Source organism: Natator depressus, chromosome 25 (genome assembly GCF_965152275.1).
Source record: "Natator depressus isolate rNatDep1 chromosome 25, rNatDep2.hap1, whole genome shotgun sequence".
Taxonomy (NCBI): Eukaryota; Metazoa; Chordata; order Testudines; family Cheloniidae; genus Natator; species Natator depressus.
In genome coordinates, this window is record NC_134258.1 from 10010001 (window position 1) to 10028421 (window position 18421).

Here is an 18421-nt window from a genome sequence, read left to right on the forward strand (position 1 = left end):
CCCTATGGGGTTTCCCACTGGAGTGCTGCAGAAATCAGTGGGGGGAAATAACTTGGGTTCAGCTTGTCACGGAGTACGTGGGGCCTTGTGTATAAGCCCTGATCTTGTTTGCCCTTGAAGTCATTGGCAAAAGTCCCATTAACTTCAATAGGAACATGAACAGATGCTATGGCCCTAATCCTGCAATTAGATCCTTGTGAGCAGACATGTCTCAATGTGCAGCCCCCTTCATTTCAGTTGGGCTTTATGTGAATGAAGGAGTCCATCCCCACAGATCTAATTGCAGGATTGGGTCACAGTTTCTGTGAAAGCAAATTTAGCTGAAGTAAGACTCTCTGACCACCATTCTCCTGGAACCTTGCTGGAAATGGGATATTTATCTCATCGGGCTGCCGGAGCGCAGAACTCTGCCAATAGGAATTTATTGTTATATTTGGGAGGATTTAAATGTATAGCTACCAAGCCTCAAAATTAAGGTAATATAGACAACTTTAAAACCACCCTTCTATATGTGAATTCTTTATCCTGGTTGTTATCAACAGCACTTAAGATGACTATCGCTGAAAGAGAATACAGGAGAAAAAAACATTTTTCACTGCCTTTTTTCCATTGATTGACTTTGTGGCATTTGACAGCATTTTGCATGTAGCCTTTCCCCCCGTCATTTGTTTGGGTCTTTCACACACCAACGGGAAAGCCAACCAATTTTTAAATATAGGAAAGTGTGGTTGCAAAGCCCTGGAAATTGGCAGCATGTCTTAGAGATAGGTGTAACCTCTGAAACAATTGTTAACTCTTTTAAAAAATGATCTTGTGTTGACTGTCTCTTTAAGTGTTAAGGGGAGTGGCTAGTGATGCAAAAACTATGTAAGTGAAAGAGAGAGGAGAGAGAGATCAGAAGAACTGGAGGAGTGTTTCTGGCAAGTGATGCCCAGTTTGGTAAGTGGATGATACTAGTATTCAGTATATTTCAGTGCTGGGTTAGGTCTTTAGTTTTCCTTTTTCAGATCATATCCTTAAAGGAGGAGTAAAGAAGTAAAATTCCCCCCCACTTCTTGTCCAACACTGTAAGCTTGTATGTCATGTTAAGTGTGCCTAATACACTGAGATCCTTTGGGATGGAAAGTGGCATATAAATTTAACTTGTCGATATTTTTACTGGGGTTTGGAATCAGTTTTAAATGTTACATTTTAGGGGCAGGGTGAGCTTAATTATGTTTATGGTGCTGAAAAAATGTCTAATTTATTTTGCATTTCAGATTTGATATATTTTGAGGTTTGTGGGAGTTTGTAGCACTGCATGTTGCATAACGTATGTGTCGGGCATTTAGAATCTAAGGGAAAGTTAGATTTTCAGTTCATGGCTAAAGCTGGGAGTTGGTGCTGATTCTTAAAAAGAAAAGGAGGACTTGTGGCACCTTAGAGACTAACCAATTTATTTGAGCATAAGCTTTCGTGAGCTACAGCATCCAATGAAGTGAGCTGTAGCTCACGAAAGCTTATGCTCAAATAAATTTGTTAGTCTCTAAGGTGCCACAAGTCCTCCTTTTCTTTTTGCGAATACAGACTAACATGGCTGTTACTCTGAAACCTGTCATGATGAGAGTATAACGCCTTTCCTGTCCGTATCGCTGACAAATCACAGTGAAAGCAAGTTAACAGCGTCTGATGGCTGTGTGGTGTCCTGCATGTTATGAGTTTGGTAGGTCTGTCCATTTCTCTGTGGATAAGTGTCTACATGACAAAGACCATCAACAATCTCATCAGAGAGGCCAATGACTGAAAGAGCTAAGGAAGCCATAGCCCTTTTCTTTAGAGGAGCACCTCCGAGTTCTGGGTTGAAGTATGATGTATTGGCAAAAGTGGAAGATCAGATACTTCTAAAGTGCTTAGGTAGATCAATGAGCACAATGTAAAGACCAAGAAAGGGAGGGCGGGATGGGCAGATAGATAGCAACCCTTTAAGCTATTTGGAAAGGTAAAGGATGGTTGTGTAGCTAACGCACAGGACTGAAAGTCAGAATTCCTGAGTTCTGTTGCCAGCTCTGACCTTCCTCTCTCCCGTGCATCAGGGGGCTCCGAGGCCAAATTCATTAATGTTTAGAAGTTGCTATGTAGGGTAGTGTACTACAGGCCTGATTCTGATCTGTCTCCACATTTGCCAGGGTGCGACTCCAGTGACTTTAGAAGAATTCCTTCCTATTTACACTGGATTATGCAAGCTCAGAATCAGGCTCCGTGTAACTCCAAAAATGTAACATAATTGCAGTCAGCTATTTTATGTGTCCAGCCACTGCTGGCTGCAAGCCAAATACCACCTACTTAGAAACAAGCTTGAGGATTTCAAAAGGCAAGGATAAAGAGCTGCATGTTCTGTCGTTTGGGTTTTGCTAATCAGAACAGAAGGAACGTTTAGACAGGTTACCTTGGTTTTAAGTGCCCCTAACATATACGTTTTATTGTTGTTATCACTCGAAATGCTTTAATGATAAAAAAAAAAAAAAAGTCATTTGCTAAAATTAAAAAAATGAGTAACTCAGTAGGGGTTACTCTAGTAACCCACTAAAAGTTACATGCTTTGTTTAAGATAGCTATAAAAAATTAATTAAAAGTAAATACCTCAGAGCAGTCCAAGGGAGCTTTTTTTCGGGCAAGAAGCTGACACCCCAAACTCCGCAGTGGGAAGGCAACTGGCCATTGACGACCTGCTGTCACTTCCTCTAAACCATGTCAGACTTTGGAAATTATGTCTTGGAATGCTCTAAATCTGTTGCTATAACATAAATGTGTGTGTGCTTAAGGCTTAATAAAAAGTCGTTTTAAGTAAAAGCATTCTGATTTGTATCAATCATGTATCAGACAGAAAAACGGTGTCCCCATTGATTTATTCCTGACCCCGTCTGGAAAAAAACCAGCTAAATAACAACTGCTTTGTGTTCTGAAACCCTGAGTAACAGATTGGCAAGCTAGTTGCCAGGAGTTGTGGCGAGGAAGGGCATATTGATATAAACAGTTTGTTTGTTTATTTGCATACGCAAGGCACTATCATTAGATTCGCCAATTTGTAGAATGCATCTGATTTGTCAAAGATTTCTTTGTCCATAGTCCTCTAATTCCAGTGCAACAGCGTCAAACACCATATTCCAGAGCAGAGTCAGCTCCTTTGAGGAGAACCTTCTAGGAGGGATTGCTATGTAACAGCAGAGCAGATTACAAATTCCGGCCAGTTACGAAAGGTAGCATCTAAACAGGTGAGTCTTAAAGGCTTGAATTTCAAATAACTCTGGGATCTAATATGGGGAAGAAGATCCAGGGTCCAGGAGTGGAAGCTGATCAAAAGATCAAGCCCAGTATGGCAAGGCACTCTCAGCAATGCCTCCAAGCCAGAGTGAAGGGGACAGCTGGAATATAGGAGGGCAAAGGAGGTTGGTTTGGGAGGATCTCATATAGACACTGCTTCTGATCTCGCGTCTACATGTATAATTCCATTAACTTCAGTGGAGTTGCTCCTGGTTTACACCAGTGCAAGAGAGGAGAATCAGGCCCTGTTGAGCAGCCAGTGCCTGTTCAGATAATGCCGTCAGATCTGGAGGTGCCGGAAGGTCTGTGCAAGTGACACCCCCCCCGATCCCACTTGGGACAAGTTAAAATGCTACGGGGATGTTCGTTGCTCAAGTTGCCTGGGACTGACTGAGAACTCCAAGGTGGCAATCGCTGGGCACTCCGAACACTTCCCTCTTTCATCTTGGCTTTCACCAGGACACATCACAGACTGCCCCCTTCCCCCATGCCGCCAGCTACTATGATTGGACCACCCCCCTCCAGCTGCTATTGCCCTGGAGTTTGGGGCAGGGAGGAAAGTTGCCCGCTCTGAGCCTTCTGTAAATCAGCTCTGCTCCGTTGATTTTCAGGGCCGATTTACACTAGCTGGGGCTCTGGCACTGATTCTGGAGCCTGGAGTTCGGGGACCCAATCAAATGGTTCTAGTGGGGGAGGCTTCGGCCTGCCCTGGGAGCAGCCATTGCACTACACCTCTGCTTCCTTTCCTGTTAGCTTTTAACCACAACAGGACTTTGCTTCTTGCTTTGTTATTTATTGTCCTGCATCCGGTTACGAGGGGCCTTATCAAAAATGTATCAAAGGTCCCAGGGGAACAAGAGAGGCACAGAGTGTTAGCCGGATTTATCCAGTCTGTAAATGAATTAGACCGTGGAAAGCTAAGCGGCTTGCACTGCGTCCAAGGGGAGACTCAGCCTTGCAGTGTTGGGATCAGGGTCCTACAGGGCAGCTTGAATTTACACCACGGGAATTCGGGTGGAAGCTGCTCCTTCGATCAGCTGGGCCCTAACCCAACCATCAACTGCAGCTATTTTGCTACCGGGCCTCCCCAACCTATTATTAGCTGCCAGGGGGGACTTCCTTTGCCAGTTCACACGCTTGCCATTACGCTGTTCACACAGGCCAGCTTGTTACACACGGGGCAGAGGTTGACGGCGCTTGGGACACTGCACTCACCTTTGAGGCTCTCTTCGTTCATTCCCCCAAGGCTTCGGGGAGGATGATCCCACCTGGGAAAGCGCTTTGTGCTGCTGGGATTATAGTCGGGCTCCTGGCTTTCTTTTGGAGAGACACCTTTAACCCAGGTAGGCGGAGAGAGGAAACAGCCAGAGCTTGGAAAGAGGCTTCCAGCGGTGCTGGAACAAATTGTATAGTGCGTGTGTGTGGGGGGGGTGGGGGTGGTGGTGGTTTGAGAGCCATTGAACCAAACTGTAACGCTTGTCTGTGATGGAAACCGCTTCCCACAGCACCCCTAATTCCAGCACCTATGGAGGGTGAATGGAGGAGGGGGAGTGTTCCCAAACTGTGGTCTGTGGAATGCTTGCCTGTGGTCTAGAGAGACCACAGGTAGCTGCCTGTCCTTGTTTCCACCTGCAGAGAAGATCTGGGAATGAGCGACCGGGGATGGATTGCTTCGTGATTCCCTGTTCTGTTCATTCCCTCTGGGGCACCTGGCGTTGGCCACTGTCCGAAGACAGGATACTGGGCTAGATGGACCTTTGGGCTGACCCAGTATGGCTGCTCTTATGTCTGTGAAAGCAGCTGGGATCAAGAAAGAGCCAACCTAGCTGCATTTATTAGGGGCCATTTCTATATGCAAGGTAGAGGACAGGCAGTGTGGTCTAGTGGATAGTACACTGAACTGTGACTCAGGAAACCTGGGTTCTGTTCCCTTCTCTGCCACTGACCAGCGGTGTGACCTTGGGTATGTCACTTTCCTTGTCTAGCTCCGTTCCCTCACTCCCATTTTTTGTCTGTTTAGATCATCATCTCTCCCAGTGCCTCATTTCTCCACCTGTAAAATGGGCAAGCCCCTTCGTTTTCAGCGTGAACCCGTTTTTACTGAAAAAATCCCACGTTTTACAAAAAGTAGTATTCCTTTTTTTCCGATTTTCACCCTACTTTTGTATCATTCAGCTATATAAAAATAACTGGTTTTATTAGGGAAATGCAATACATTGCATGAGATCTGTGTATTACGATAATACATTAGTCTGTGTGTATACGCAAAGCTGCCTGTTGAAATAAGGCTCTGTATTAGTCTAGAAGATACACACAATAAACAAACAGGCCCGCACGCAAGCTCTGCAGTGCGTGCGCATCTGAATGTACTGATGAATGTCACGCCTGCCACATACACTTTTCAAGCTGTTAGCAGATAACGGTTTAAAGATTTGACACGCTACCATGGGAAGAAAATGAAAATCTGTAACAGAATACGTTTCAGAACACAAGGAAGTATTCAAAGTTTAAAAAAAACAAAACCGGGAAAAGGACAAAGTTGAGTGTTTGTGCCGCAAAAGATGTATCCCAATTATTAAATGTAAATGGGGCCGGCTCTAGGGTTTTTCCTGCCCCAAGCAAAGAATTTGCCGCCCCAAGCTCAGAGAGCACAACTGTCCAAGCGAAAGAAAAGGGTGGCCGGAAAGCCGCCCCTGGAATTGTGCCGCCCTAAGCATGTGCTTGCCTTGCTGGTGCCTAGAGCCGGTCCTGAATGTAAATATTTATAGGCTAGCAGTTCTAAGTCTACAACAGTAAACTCATCGTTCTAATGAAAAGTTTGATTTGGGGATTAGCGATCTATTGTTTTCGTAAACTCAGAGATGTGTTTTGAGTTCTGTGTTAGTTCTGCAGCAAACCACATTGAATTCCATTCATCAAAGCATTAATCTACTGACTGTTTTTCCCCTGTCTTTCCGTCCACCGAAATAAACCCGGATATTCACCCAGAAAAGATTATTACTAGTTTTTTCCACCAGTTTTCACCCGTTTTTGTTGTTGTAGAAATAAACACCAACCAATTCCTGGGAAAATAAAAACCGAAAACAAAGGGCCCTAAAAATAGGTAATAACAGGGCTTCCTGTTTATTTAGACTGTGAGGTCTTTGGGGCAGGGACTGTCCTCACTACGTGTACGTACAGTGCCTAGCGCAGCAGAGCTGTGATCTCAGTCGCCGTTGTACAAATAATAAGGAAAGAGATACTAAAGTTGCCAGCAGGAGTGACCCGCTCCCATCAGGGGTAGGGGAACGTACAGCAGATGTGCAAGACAGCTGCAAATGTTCAGTAAATGGTCACAGACCAACTGGTGACATCTCTGCACAGAGTGGGGTAGGGTAGCTGGTGGCACAGCCATCTCTATTAAATGCTCCTTAGACCCTCTGATGAGGATGTCCAGGTGAATAAAGACCGCTTTAATATAAGTCTTACTGGGGCAGATGGGGCTCTTCAGATGTGTTAGGCAGCTCACCGAAGAGAAGGGAAACTCTGATTTCAAACCCAAGGCATCAGGCATGGACAGCCAGCATGTAAAAGCCTGTCAATAGACATGCTCATGGGAACTGATAGCCATGTTAAGTGTACCCCAGAGAGCTAGGGCGTTCCCTGCAAGCAGCACACTACAGCCTTCCTTACGTGTTGTAACGGGGCAAGGAGCAAGTGAGTAAGCTGAAATCTGCACGTTGGAAAGTAGGAACACTGACTGGGAGAAGTTTGGAGCTATGTGTGGTCTTAAAGGGGAGAAGAATAAATGTGACGTGTACAAGAAACCAACTGGAAGGGTTATAAAGCCCAGATGCTGGCGGAGGGTTACAAAATCCTCAGGGAGTTCAACATCCTAAAACAGTATTGGAGTTGTTCTGGATGAAACCATGCAGAAGCATGTGATAGAGGTTACCAGAAAGTCGGACTGACTGATAAGGGTCAGACTGTTCAGGGAAGAGGTAACGAGCCATATAATACAGGGGTATTTACTAAAGTTAGGAGTGGATCAAAGAGTAAAAGAGGAATTTTTCGATGAGTTGTTGTTGTCTTTTATTGGAAACATACCATCCAACGAGAAGATAATTATCAGAGCAGATCTAAATGCACATGTTGGAACTGGAAAGACTGGATATGAAAATCCATGGAGGGCACAGAACTGGAACCAGAAACTCCAAGAGGACACGATCCTACAGACTTGTCTTGCACTGGGCTTGGTGATCGTAAACACATGCTTTCAGAAGAGGGAAAACCACCTTGTAACTTATGCCAGTGAAGGATACAAGTCCCAAATTGACTTCCTTGTAATGAGAAGAAGGAACCGATCATGAATAATCAATTGGAAGGTAATACCCAGCAAGCGCATTGTGAGACAGCACAGACTTCCCCTTATGGACTTCAGAATGTGACAGAATGCGGAAATATCTGAATGCCTGGGCTCCAAAAAGGCCTAAGTGGTGGAAACTTAAAGATGGAGGTGAAAAAACCTTCAAACAAGGAGAAAAGCGTAGACTTACTGACTGGTTCAAACTAACATCAGCTCTGCTGGAAACGGCACATGAAGTCCTAGGAGTGATGAAACCAGTGGCAGATAGGATAAGAAGAGAGACTTGGTGGTGCAATCCTCAAGTTCAATAATCCATTGAGGAAAAAAATAAGAGCACCTTCAAAAAAGGGCAGGCCAATAACTTGAGCAGTGATAAGATGGCATCTTTTGAGGCAAAAAAGGAGGCTAAAAAGTGTTGCAGCAGCTTAAAGTATGGTCTGTGACGAGCTATATAACTGACAAGGGGAACATGAGGGAGGGAAGACCATCTGTAGACTCACCAAGGCAAGAGAGAAGATGATGAGGGATGTGAACAAGTTTGCTTACATTAGAAATGAATGTGGCATATTGCTAATGAATGGGGAATCAACCAACAAAGTTTGGAGTGATTATTTTTCAAGAGTGATGAATGAGAAATTAAGGACACGTAAGCCGAACTGGGATGTGATAAATTACATAGAATCATAGAGTTGTAGAACTGGAAGGGACCTCGAGAGGTCTTCCAGTCCAGTCCCCTGCACTCAAGGCAGGACTAGAAGGCATAAATGAAGAAGAAGTTGAAGAGGCGCTTAGGAAAATGAAAAAGGAGAAAGCATCTGGCCCAAATGAAGTATCAGTGGATGCGGTGAAGTCCATGAGAAGGGAAGGCATCAAGTATTTTACAAGTTTGTTCCATGGTATTCTTAAGAAAGAGAAAATGCCAGATGAGTGGCATAAAAGCTTTGTGGTGCCTACTTTTAAACACAAAGGAGCTCTTCCACAGTGTGTTAATGATCTCCCAATTAAGCTGATGTCACAAGCTATGGAAGTAGTGCGGGAGAAGATTATTGAAAAGTGTCTGTGTGGGATGGTCGATATCTGGAATGGTCTCTTGCCATACTTCCTATCTTTCCTACGCAGTGGGATAGTTTCCAATCTTGAGTGCTCCCTGCATCAGTAATTGTAATTCCTTTCATTCTTCTTTCACTAACACTTTTTTCTTATGCTCTCTCCCTCTTCCCCACCCCCCAAGACAGCATCTCTGGTGCCCGAGTTCTCCTGACCGGAGCCAGCACTGGGATTGGAGAGCAGATGGCATATCACTACTCCAGGTTTGGTGCAGAAATAGTTCTGACTGCCAGGAGGGGAACACTGCTGCAGAAAGTAAGAGCCTCCTCACACAGGAGAAGGCAGAATGGGGGGGAAGATGTGACCGTTAAAAATATTAGGATGTAGAGCTGGTCAGAAATTTTCCACCAAAACTGTCTTTTGACAGAAAACGGAGGGGGGGGGAGGGTTGACTAAATGATTTTTTACATGAAATGTGTCTGCTTTCTGTAGAAAAATGTTGATTTTCTGTCTTTGCTGAAAAACACTCCCAAACCAAAATCGTTCAATTCTGAAATGCTGCTGCAGTGCTTTTTGGGAGCTGTAGTTTGGGTGCCTTGTGCTCCCATTCTTGTCTATGGGCCAAAATCTCCAGCCGGACTTCATCTCCCACGATGCAGTGCCACCATATGACTGCCGTGATGCACCACCTCCCCTCACCAAAGCTGGGATGCTGTGGTGCATCATTGGAAATGTAGTCCAAGAGGGAACCCAACCAGTCGAGGAGACATGGGAGCATGTGACTCGGGACTACAACTCCCATGAGGCACTGGAGCAGCATTTCGGAATTGAAATATTTCCATTCTCAAGCAAAATATTTCACTGAAAACTCAAAATTTTCTTTGAGGAGATAAAAAAAACATTTTCCAACCAGCTCAAACAAGTTGGAAATACAAACTCATCCATCCCTGGAGTACAGAAATCATGTGAGAACAGGCCCAATGTAAGGTTCTGAGCTGATGGGAAGGGATGGGACTCTGGGAAGGGGAATGTAAGGACATTGCACTAGGACTGGGCTCACCTAAGCCTGTTTCAGCGTCTCGTTTGGGCTTCGTTCACATTTGGGCATATCACACAGTTCTGGCAGTGCAAAGGGGCCTTGTAATATGAGTACTCCAGGCCCCTTTGCAATGTCATAGCCTTAGGCTTGTCTGCATTTGAGAGTTATTTCAGATTAAGGTAGGTCATGAATTTAAAGCACAATTCTGGAATCGTTTTTCATGTGGACACTGTTATTCTGGGTTAAGGTCGGGTGTTAATTTAAAGTGTTATAATTATTCCTGGGTTAATGTCGTCATGTAGATAAGTCCCTTTAAGGTAAATGAGAATCGCTCCCTTTTGGGTTGGATGGAAGTAAATGTGGGTGTAAAGTGTGTGACTTTGTTCATAGTTGGCTCTTCTTGACCATGGCATGAAAACAGTGAGGGGAATGAAGTAGCAGCCCCTCGTCTCTCCCCACCAAAGAAAAGTAGACTTAGATCCTTCTGTTGTTGTTATTCCCCTAGGTGATGGAGAAATGTCTGCAGCTGGGAGCAAAGCAAGTCTTTTACATCCAGGCCGATATGTCTTCCCCTCAAGCCCCGGAAAAGGTGGTGCAGTTTGCTTTGCAAAAATTGGGTGTGTATTGGGCTGTCTGAAGAAAAGCGACTGATGCTGGGGGGGGGATCCCAGGTGTCCATGTGAAAGTCAGCCTGAGACTATAACAGTTCCAGGTCCCCCGGGGCTGGAGGAGAATATGGTTGCAGCTGTCTCATTTTGAATGGCCTGGTGGGAAAGGTTCCCTAATAATACCGAATTCCTGGGTCTGATTCTCATTCACACCAAGGCTCCTTTGCACCTCTCTGCTCACGTAAAGCGCCCTCGAAGTGGGTGTACGTTCATATCCATTGCACCTTGCCAGAGCAGTGTTAAGGGGCCTTGCCTCAGATGAAAGTCAAGCCCTCTGTCTTTCAGGGGCGTTAGCTGATTAACCCTCACGACGCCTCTCTGAGGAAGGGATGGAGGGAGGGCAGTATTGTTCTCATTTGACGGGGAAAACTGAGGCACGGCACAGTTCAGGTCACTGCTTCAAATTCAGACCTAGTTACTATGATGGCTGGTACTATATAAATACCAGCAAGATTAGATCAGACAGATCTAGCCTAGCTGGAGACTGTTGTTCCCATGTAGGCTGTAATGAGCTCTCAGTCCAGTTCTTAATGGACACGTGTCCACATCGCAGACAGCACCATCCCAGCTGGTCTCAGGTGCTCCTTCTCACTGGTAGCCTCCGCCAGGAGGCCAAGGACTCTGGGGGCTCTGGAGGTTGAACCTTTGGGAGTGGGCTCCTCTGGATCGAGGTGGAATCCCTCCAATAGGTGGGACAATGCGAGCAGACTTTCCCTGGGCCGGGGGGAAGCCGGGCTGCAGAAGGCAGGAGCAGGCTTCAGCAGAGGTCTTTGTCCTCCAGGGATGCCAAGGCTGGAAAAGAAGGATGGCTCAGTGATTAGGGTTTTAGCCGAGGACTTTGGCTTCAATTCCCTGCTCTGCCGGAGCTTTCCTAGGTCACCTTGGGCAACTCACTTCATCTCTCTGTGGCTCAGTTCCCCATAATACCCTGCCGTGCTTCACAGGGAGTTGTGAGGGTAACTACATTAGAAAGATTTCAGGGTGCTCAGACTCTGCTGTTATGGGGGTCATGTAAGTACCTTAGATAGGCCCTCAAGTGATTCTGTCTCTCTCTGGATCATGCCTGGCCCAGTTGCTCTCAGGCTGCGTCATACCCAGCACTGGTAACCCAATTAAGGGCAGTCAGAACTGGGAGCCACAGTCCTGGGAAGGTCTCTATTCACCCAGCTCCCTCTGTACATCCTGCCTCGATCCTGGTAACACAGCAGGAAATTCAGAGATGCGTGGGAAAGCCGAGCTGCAAGATTCCCCAGGTCACAAGCTGCCAAACAGGGCTTCCCTTGCTGTGCAACTCCCTTGAAGGGTTTCCTTTCATTTACTACAAGCATGGTGGGTGGCTTTTCCTTTCCTGCGCTGGCTCTGCTATTGATCGGTTTAAGCCATGTTGCCTTGGTTGGAGCCAGGCGAGTGGGAGTCAGGACTCCTGGGTTCCGCTCCTGGCTCCAAGGGTGACCTGGGTTCATTCTCTTTTGGCCTGACGTGTCTTTATGTAGCCCCCGTCGCTGTTGTGGCTGAGTGCCTCAGTGTCCCCACCTCAGCCAGTGATGGATGGATGTGTGAGGAGGGTACCTTGTGTGTCTATTCCAGCCTGGTAGTGGTTGAAGTCTCAGCAGTGCCTTTGATTGATAGGGGGGTGCAAACTGGGTCGAGCCAACTCCAGCTGCCTAGCGCCCAAGGGGCAGCTGTGTTTGCTGTGTGTGTGTCCCAGGGGATACTCAACAATGCCTGCAACTACCCTCTTCTTTTGAAATGGAGATGCAGCTTGCAGGGACTACACTTCCCACCAGGCAATGCTTCACCTGGAGCCAAGTGGCACTGCAAAGAGACACCCATTGCCATCTCTTTAGGTGCTGCCTGGGGGGTCCCGAGGAGTTGCCTTGACTGGGCACATCCTGGGCTCCCACTGGTGGACTCTTCCCAGCAGCCCAAAGGAAAGAGCTAGCTGGTTTTCTTCCTCCTTTATGCTGCGTCTCTTGACCCATGGATGGCCCCATACCTGACCCCCAGCCGGTTCTGCTGCTTATAGGGGGACTGGATCACCTGGTGCTGAACCACATTGGCGGGACCCCTTTCCGGATGTGGGACGGAGACGTGGAGCACACCCGCTGGCTCATGCAGGTGGGTTTCTGCAGCAGAGAGAGACAGACGCGGGGCAAATGCAGACCGGGGGCAACGCCACTGAAGTTGACTCTAAACAAGGGTGAAATGAAAAGGTCCGTAATGCTTTGCTGCTGATTGAGAAGCCCGCCGAGATGTGAGGGAGGTGGATGTAGGTAGCTGATCTAGTTAGGTCATTGCCATTCAGCCTCCTGTTTATCCAGCTCTCTGTCTGTCTGATTTCTAGGGCACCAATCAGTGTAGTAGCTAGTGAGGGTGTGTAACTTGGCAGTGGCTTCTAGGACGCTACTTACAGATGCAGGGTTTTCTGTTGAATCACTCCAGTGAGTAGCCAGCTACTGTTCTATAGATATATGGGCCTATGCCATGGTAACGGACTGATGTATATGCTAATAAGCTTGAATTAAAAGGCCTAGTAGGAGAAGGGCACCCCAACATTAGTAGGGTGAGGAAATACCGATAAGGAAAAGGGGCTCAAACACCTACTGAATGTGCATTAGGCATTAGCGTAACCTCTGATTAAAAGGTGGCACTCAGCCCATGCACTCCAGGGAGATTTCCTGGAACGTGCCAGGCCAAGCACCACTCGTGGGTCATCTTACCTACTACAGGGTTCCCTGCAAAGGATGGTGTGAGTATGCAAGTTCTGGCTGCTTGTATTATCTAGATCTGCTTTGCTATGTTGTAGAGTTTGTGATAGTGCTGATGGTGCTAATAAAACTATTGCAAATTCAAAAGGTCTTCCCTAAGTCTGAGTGTCTCTCTCACATACGCCAGGGCCCTCGCTCTGAAATTCATTGTAATACTGTGACGGATCTAGAGGCAAGCAAATACTGCCAAACCATGGAATGTTAAATTGGGAAATCTAAATAATACCTAACCAATAGATCAGGCAACTGATGTCAGGTTTTAGGACCCTCAGATGCTGAGCTGTTTTACTGACTCATCTGAGAGGCCAGATCAGGTGAGTCCTACTAGCTCCATTCCAGGATATGAAAGGGCTTGAGCCTCTTCTCAGAAGAAGAAGTAGGGGCCAGGGGTAGAGAGATCCTGGAGGGAAAAAACCAGTCAAGCTCAGGAGAAAACTTAGTCTGATGTTTATTCTTTGTTAATTAAGTTCACAATAAAGGTAAACCCAGGAAGGCGGTAACTTTGGACCAAAGCCAGGGTGTTAGGATCTGGGTGGGGAATGCCACTGTCTAACAGGCTGAAAACCAGAGAACAGCTGGCTGCTTCTTGGAATTCTTGGGTAAATGTGTAGCAATAACCTTAACTCTGGCCCCTCCTCGTTAATCTGAAATCTTAAAGTGCCCCAAAATGTAGTGTTCCCATTATCCTATCAGTCCAGACCCCCAGATAGGTGCAACCTTTCCCTGGATGCTTTATGTAGCAAATCAAGCACCTGGCCCCTTTCATTTCATGACCTCTATCCTGGGTGGGTGACCCAATCCCCAGCCCTCCCACTGAACAGATGTTTCGTTTTGGCCTTGGCTGCCATGTTCCCATTCCTTTCACGTCTCATCTCCTTTCATTCCAGGTGAATTTCCTGAGTTACGTGGCCTTGGCATCTGCAGCTCTTCCCATCCTGGCTGAGAGTAAAGGATCTCTGATTGTGGTTTCTTCCCTCACAGGTCAGTGCTTGAAACCTGCACAGAGCTATGGCTGATAAAGACGGCAGGTCCCCCCCCCCCCCCCCCCCGCTCATGCAATGCCTCAGCTTGATCCTGCATGAGTTTCTAAGCCCTGCCTGCCGCAGTCTTCAGAACTGCAGTGTGAATGGGACTCTGGCCCTTGGCAGGGCGTCTCTGGATCACATCATTTCATGTTCCTATAGGGCTTCCCACCTTCAGAGCACTTCCCAGGGCATATACTCACTGCGGTGGCCAAGTGTATGGGAGGGCAGCAGCCAAACCACCACACGAGATATTTTGGCCAAGAGTGTGAACTGATTGCTACAGGCAGGGGGCAGCCCGAACAGCAAGGAATCTTTTCCCCCCACGTGCATGACGATTGTCCTGGTGCATTATGGGTTTGGATGTTTCTGTCTTCTGATGCATCCACTGCTGGAATGAGGAAACTTGTCTAGCTGGAGCAATGGTCTGATGCAATGTAGCAAATCCTCTGTTCCTATGTGCTCCTTCCAGGGGGTTCTCTCCCAGCTGTGCCCTCACCCTCTGTCTTGTTCTGCCAGCCGTTTCACTTGGTTTCGTCTCCTCATGTTTTCCTTTTTTAGGAAAAATCTCAACTCCCTTCACAACCTCTTACTCTGCCACCAAGTTTGCTCTGGATGGATTCTTTAGCTCCCTGCGCCACGAGCTCGCTATGCAGAAGCAAGACGTATGCATCACACTGTGCATCTTGGGGCTGATCGACACTGAAATGGCCTTGGAGAAGACAAGGTGTGTGTGTGTGCAGAAGAATGTGTGTGCGAGAGTGTGCACCTGCATGCAGGCGTTCACATGGGTGCAAGAGAACGTATGGCGCGAGAATGCATCGGTGTGTATTCCTGCGTGTGCGTACATGAGTGTGAGTGTAGCGTGCCCACGTCTGTGTATGCACTAGTGCATGCAGGGATGAGAGTGGAAGGGTGTGCGTGCATGTGCGTCTGGATACACGCATCTGGGTGCATTTGTGCATGCGTGTGAGTGTGCACGGCCCTGTGGAGCTGGTTTGCATCTTTCACTCCTGAGATGTCAGTTCGCACAGAGCAGGCCAGCGCGGTGACAGGGGGGGGTTTGTATGACCGGGTGACTGTTCCCTTCCAGGGGCAAGGTGTACATGAGCGCCTATCCAGCCGCTGAAGCCGCGCTGGCCATCATCAAAGGCGGAGCCACCAGGGCACGGGAGGTTTTCTACCCCTGGTGGCTGGAGCTGCTGTGCTGCCTGCGGGATTGGTTCCCAAACCAAAGGGATGTTGTTATACAGAGCTTCTATAACTACACCAGCGCCTGAGTGATGCAGAACCGCCATTCCCTTCGCCCTGCAAGTACAAGCGCAAGGCCCTCTGCTCCTGCTGAGGTCAAGGTCGGCCATTGGCTTCGGTGCGAGCAGCATTTGGACCTGGAACAAGAAATGTCCGGAAATCCTTGGCTAAGGGTCCAGTAGCAACCTTAACTCTGACCCCTCCTCTGTCCCCATCAACCTTAACTCTGACCCCTCCTCTGTCTCCATCAACTTTGGCTCTGACCCCTCCTTTGTCCCCATGAACCTTAACTCTGACCCCTCCTCCATCCGTATCAATGTCTGACCCTTCCTTCTTCCCCATCAACCTTAACTCTGACCCCTACTCTGTCCCCATCAACCGTAACTCTTTACCTGTTCTGCTCCCTGTCTATATTCCATGCATGCTCCAAAGACCTCGCACTGTCGTCTGATCGACGCTATCTCAGCATCTCATGCCCCTTGCCGCGTTGACTCCAGCCTCTGCAGCCTCATCCATCCATTCATATGGGCTGGAGTCTCCCCTCTGCCCCAGCCCACGATCTCCCAGGGCTAGGGATAAAGACTTCTCAGATGCAGGATAGAAACCATCCTCCCAGCTGGGAAACCTACCTGTCACCCCCACCTCAATGACACCCCCCCCAGCTGCTGTGGAATCCAGTGGATTTTGTGGGTGCTCCGCCCTTCTGAAAATCAGGCTATTTTAAGACCTGTGCAAAGCTAATTTGAATGAACGAGCGAGGCAGCTTGGCCACCGCAAGGTGGCAGTAGTTCGCAGTGATTAGCAGCGCAGAACCCGAGCTGTGGACAAGGTCAGTTCGGTGGCTTTCTCCAGGGCACGGGGCCAAATACCATTCGGTTAAGCTCAGGGAATTCACGTAGTGCTTCTAGTCTGGCAGTGTAACGGTAGCAGTGAACTGGGCCACAGAGGGGTCTCGCACTCAGACTAGTGCTGGGCCTGGTGCTTATAACTCAGGTAACTGACAATGCCCAAGTAACTGTCGTACAAGGTTGTTCCCGTGTGAGCCGAGTTGTGTTAGATTCGTTCGTGCGCTGCCTGGAGGGGGAGGGACGGCGAACAGCTGCGGGGTGGTCTTTGAAAGAGATGGGTGAGACGGAGAAAGTAAAAACAGAGCAGGGACGAAATCCTGCCTCAGTGGAATTTTGCTGGCTGCCAGGGGACCAGGGATTTAAGAAGGAAGGGTCTGTTTGAGTGTGGGTAGCTACTTGGGAGCGGAGACAGTAGTCAAATCAGAGAAATGTAGGGCTGGAAGGGACCTCAAGAGGTCACCTCGTCCAGCCCCCAGTGCTGAGGCAGGATTAAATATACCAGTCCCCAAAAGTTTACAGTCTAAACAGACCAGAGGCAGATTATTATCGCCCTGTTGAATTGAGTCCCAGAGAGAGATGGACTGACTCGCCTACGGTCCTACAGGGACTCTGGCACAGCTGGGAATCAACCCCCAGGTCCTAGGCCTTTAATCACAAGGCCACCCTGCTGCCCTACCAACAGAGCTGTTCACAATCAAGATGAAGGCAGAGAAAATAAAGCAGAGTTGGGCAAAAAGCCCCCGAGTGTTGTGTTTCCTGCAGGCGTGCCGAGCCCGGCCGTCCGGCTTCCAGATCCGTCAGAAACGTCCAACCTCAGCCCCACGCCAGCTATGCAATAACAGCAGTCGGCCCCTGCTTGGCTTTCCAAAAGCAGCATCGTTTCCGGTCTAGGCTGCAGGCTGTGGATGTCTTAGAGCCACTCTGGACCCGGGAGCGCTATTATTCAATTCCGGATGTTGGGGAACCATCTTTCCATCCGTGAGCAGTGGGGCTGGTGGAGGCTGAGGGTACGAGCAGGAACTGCAGACGACTCTTAGGGATCCAGCCCAGAGTTCTGCTTCCTCCCTTGTGCAGCTGGACACAGTGTCATTCCAGCAGCACCTCGCAGGCTGGAGAATGCCCTTTAAGGACGTGTGGAGGGGATTTGGAAGTGGCTCCGGGGGCAGGCCAAGCTGTTCGGGATGGAAAGAATGTCTCTGCCCTTAGTCACTAACCTTTTACACTGGAAACAACAGGGAATGTGCACAGTGGCTCACCGCCACTGGGCAAACCCGCTGCAGTGGGCATTTGTTAAGCAGCCTGTTGTTTGCTTGTGTGTATTTTAGCCCTGTGTGCGGGGAGTCTCTTCAGACACTCTAGGCACCCTGAGCATGACACTGCAATCCTGGGGAGGGGCGGGGGGTGGGATTGCAGCACACGTAGATGTACTCCCAAGCTAATGTTTATCTGGCGAACGTGGGTACCAAGAGCAGGGAAGCCACGGCAGCACAGACTATCCACCCGCACGCGTACTCAGGGTCCCAGGAGAGCTTGTACAGCCTATGCTGAAGCCTGTGCTGTTGTTATTTGAGCTGGCTGGGTCGGAACTAGCTCACGTATGGCTTCCTGAGATTCAGTCACACTTCTGACTGTAGTGTAGACATAGCCTAAATTACAGCAGCCTCTGGGCTGCTCTGACTTACAGTGAGGCTGACAGATCCCTGCACCTGCACTGTCATCTGCATGTATAGCTCCTTTTACCAGGGCGCTTCAGAGCCCTTCACAAGGCTGGGTCAGTACCATTATCTCCAGCCTATGGGTGGGGAAGCCGAGGCAGCAGCTGCTTGGCGAGTCAGCCACAGAGTTACAGAAGCAGAAACGGCTCCAGCCCTAAAGGGAGCATGGCCCAGGACGGATGGGTCTGGGGGAGTAGACCCCAAAGGTTTGGCTTGTTGCAATACACACGGTCGGGTCCCCAGCCCTGCAGATTTGGGGGTGGAGGCTCCCAATTCACTAGTCCCAGCCACTTCCCTCCGCTGCCACTCTTATCCCTCGCCACACCAATGAAGTGCATTAAAACTGATTGTTTCTATCGGATGTGCCGGACCCGATTCTGCTCCCAGTCATGCTGGTGTACATCCAGATCCACTCCCT

The 18421-nt window shown here is 48.3% G+C and overlaps 1 protein-coding gene across 5 annotated transcripts in view; it reads left to right on the forward strand.

The window, feature by feature from the left end:
- Positions 1–17036, forward strand: part of HSD11B1L (hydroxysteroid 11-beta dehydrogenase 1 like) — an 18168-nt gene extending 1132 nt beyond the window's left edge. The window contains exons 2-11 of one of the 5 annotated variants that reach the window (XM_074939637.1): positions 834–939; positions 1567–1702; positions 3106–3251; positions 4461–4643; positions 8877–9007; positions 10237–10348; positions 12426–12517; positions 14055–14148; positions 14751–14916; positions 15283–17035. In XM_074939637.1, coding sequence (XP_074795738.1) covers positions 4559–4643; positions 8877–9007; positions 10237–10348; positions 12426–12517; positions 14055–14148; positions 14751–14916; positions 15283–15469 — 867 coding nt within the window. In that variant the 5' untranslated portion in view covers positions 834–939; positions 1567–1702; positions 3106–3251; positions 4461–4558 and the 3' untranslated portion in view covers positions 15470–17035. Of the gene's footprint in view, positions 940–1566; positions 1703–3105; positions 3252–4460; positions 4644–8876; positions 9008–10236; positions 10349–12406; positions 12518–14054; positions 14149–14750; positions 14917–15282 lie in introns of all 5 variants that reach the window. The other 4 variants (XM_074939640.1, XM_074939639.1, XM_074939636.1 and 1 more) reach the window with 4 other exon arrangements.
- Positions 17037–18421: the final 1385 nt, after the last annotated feature.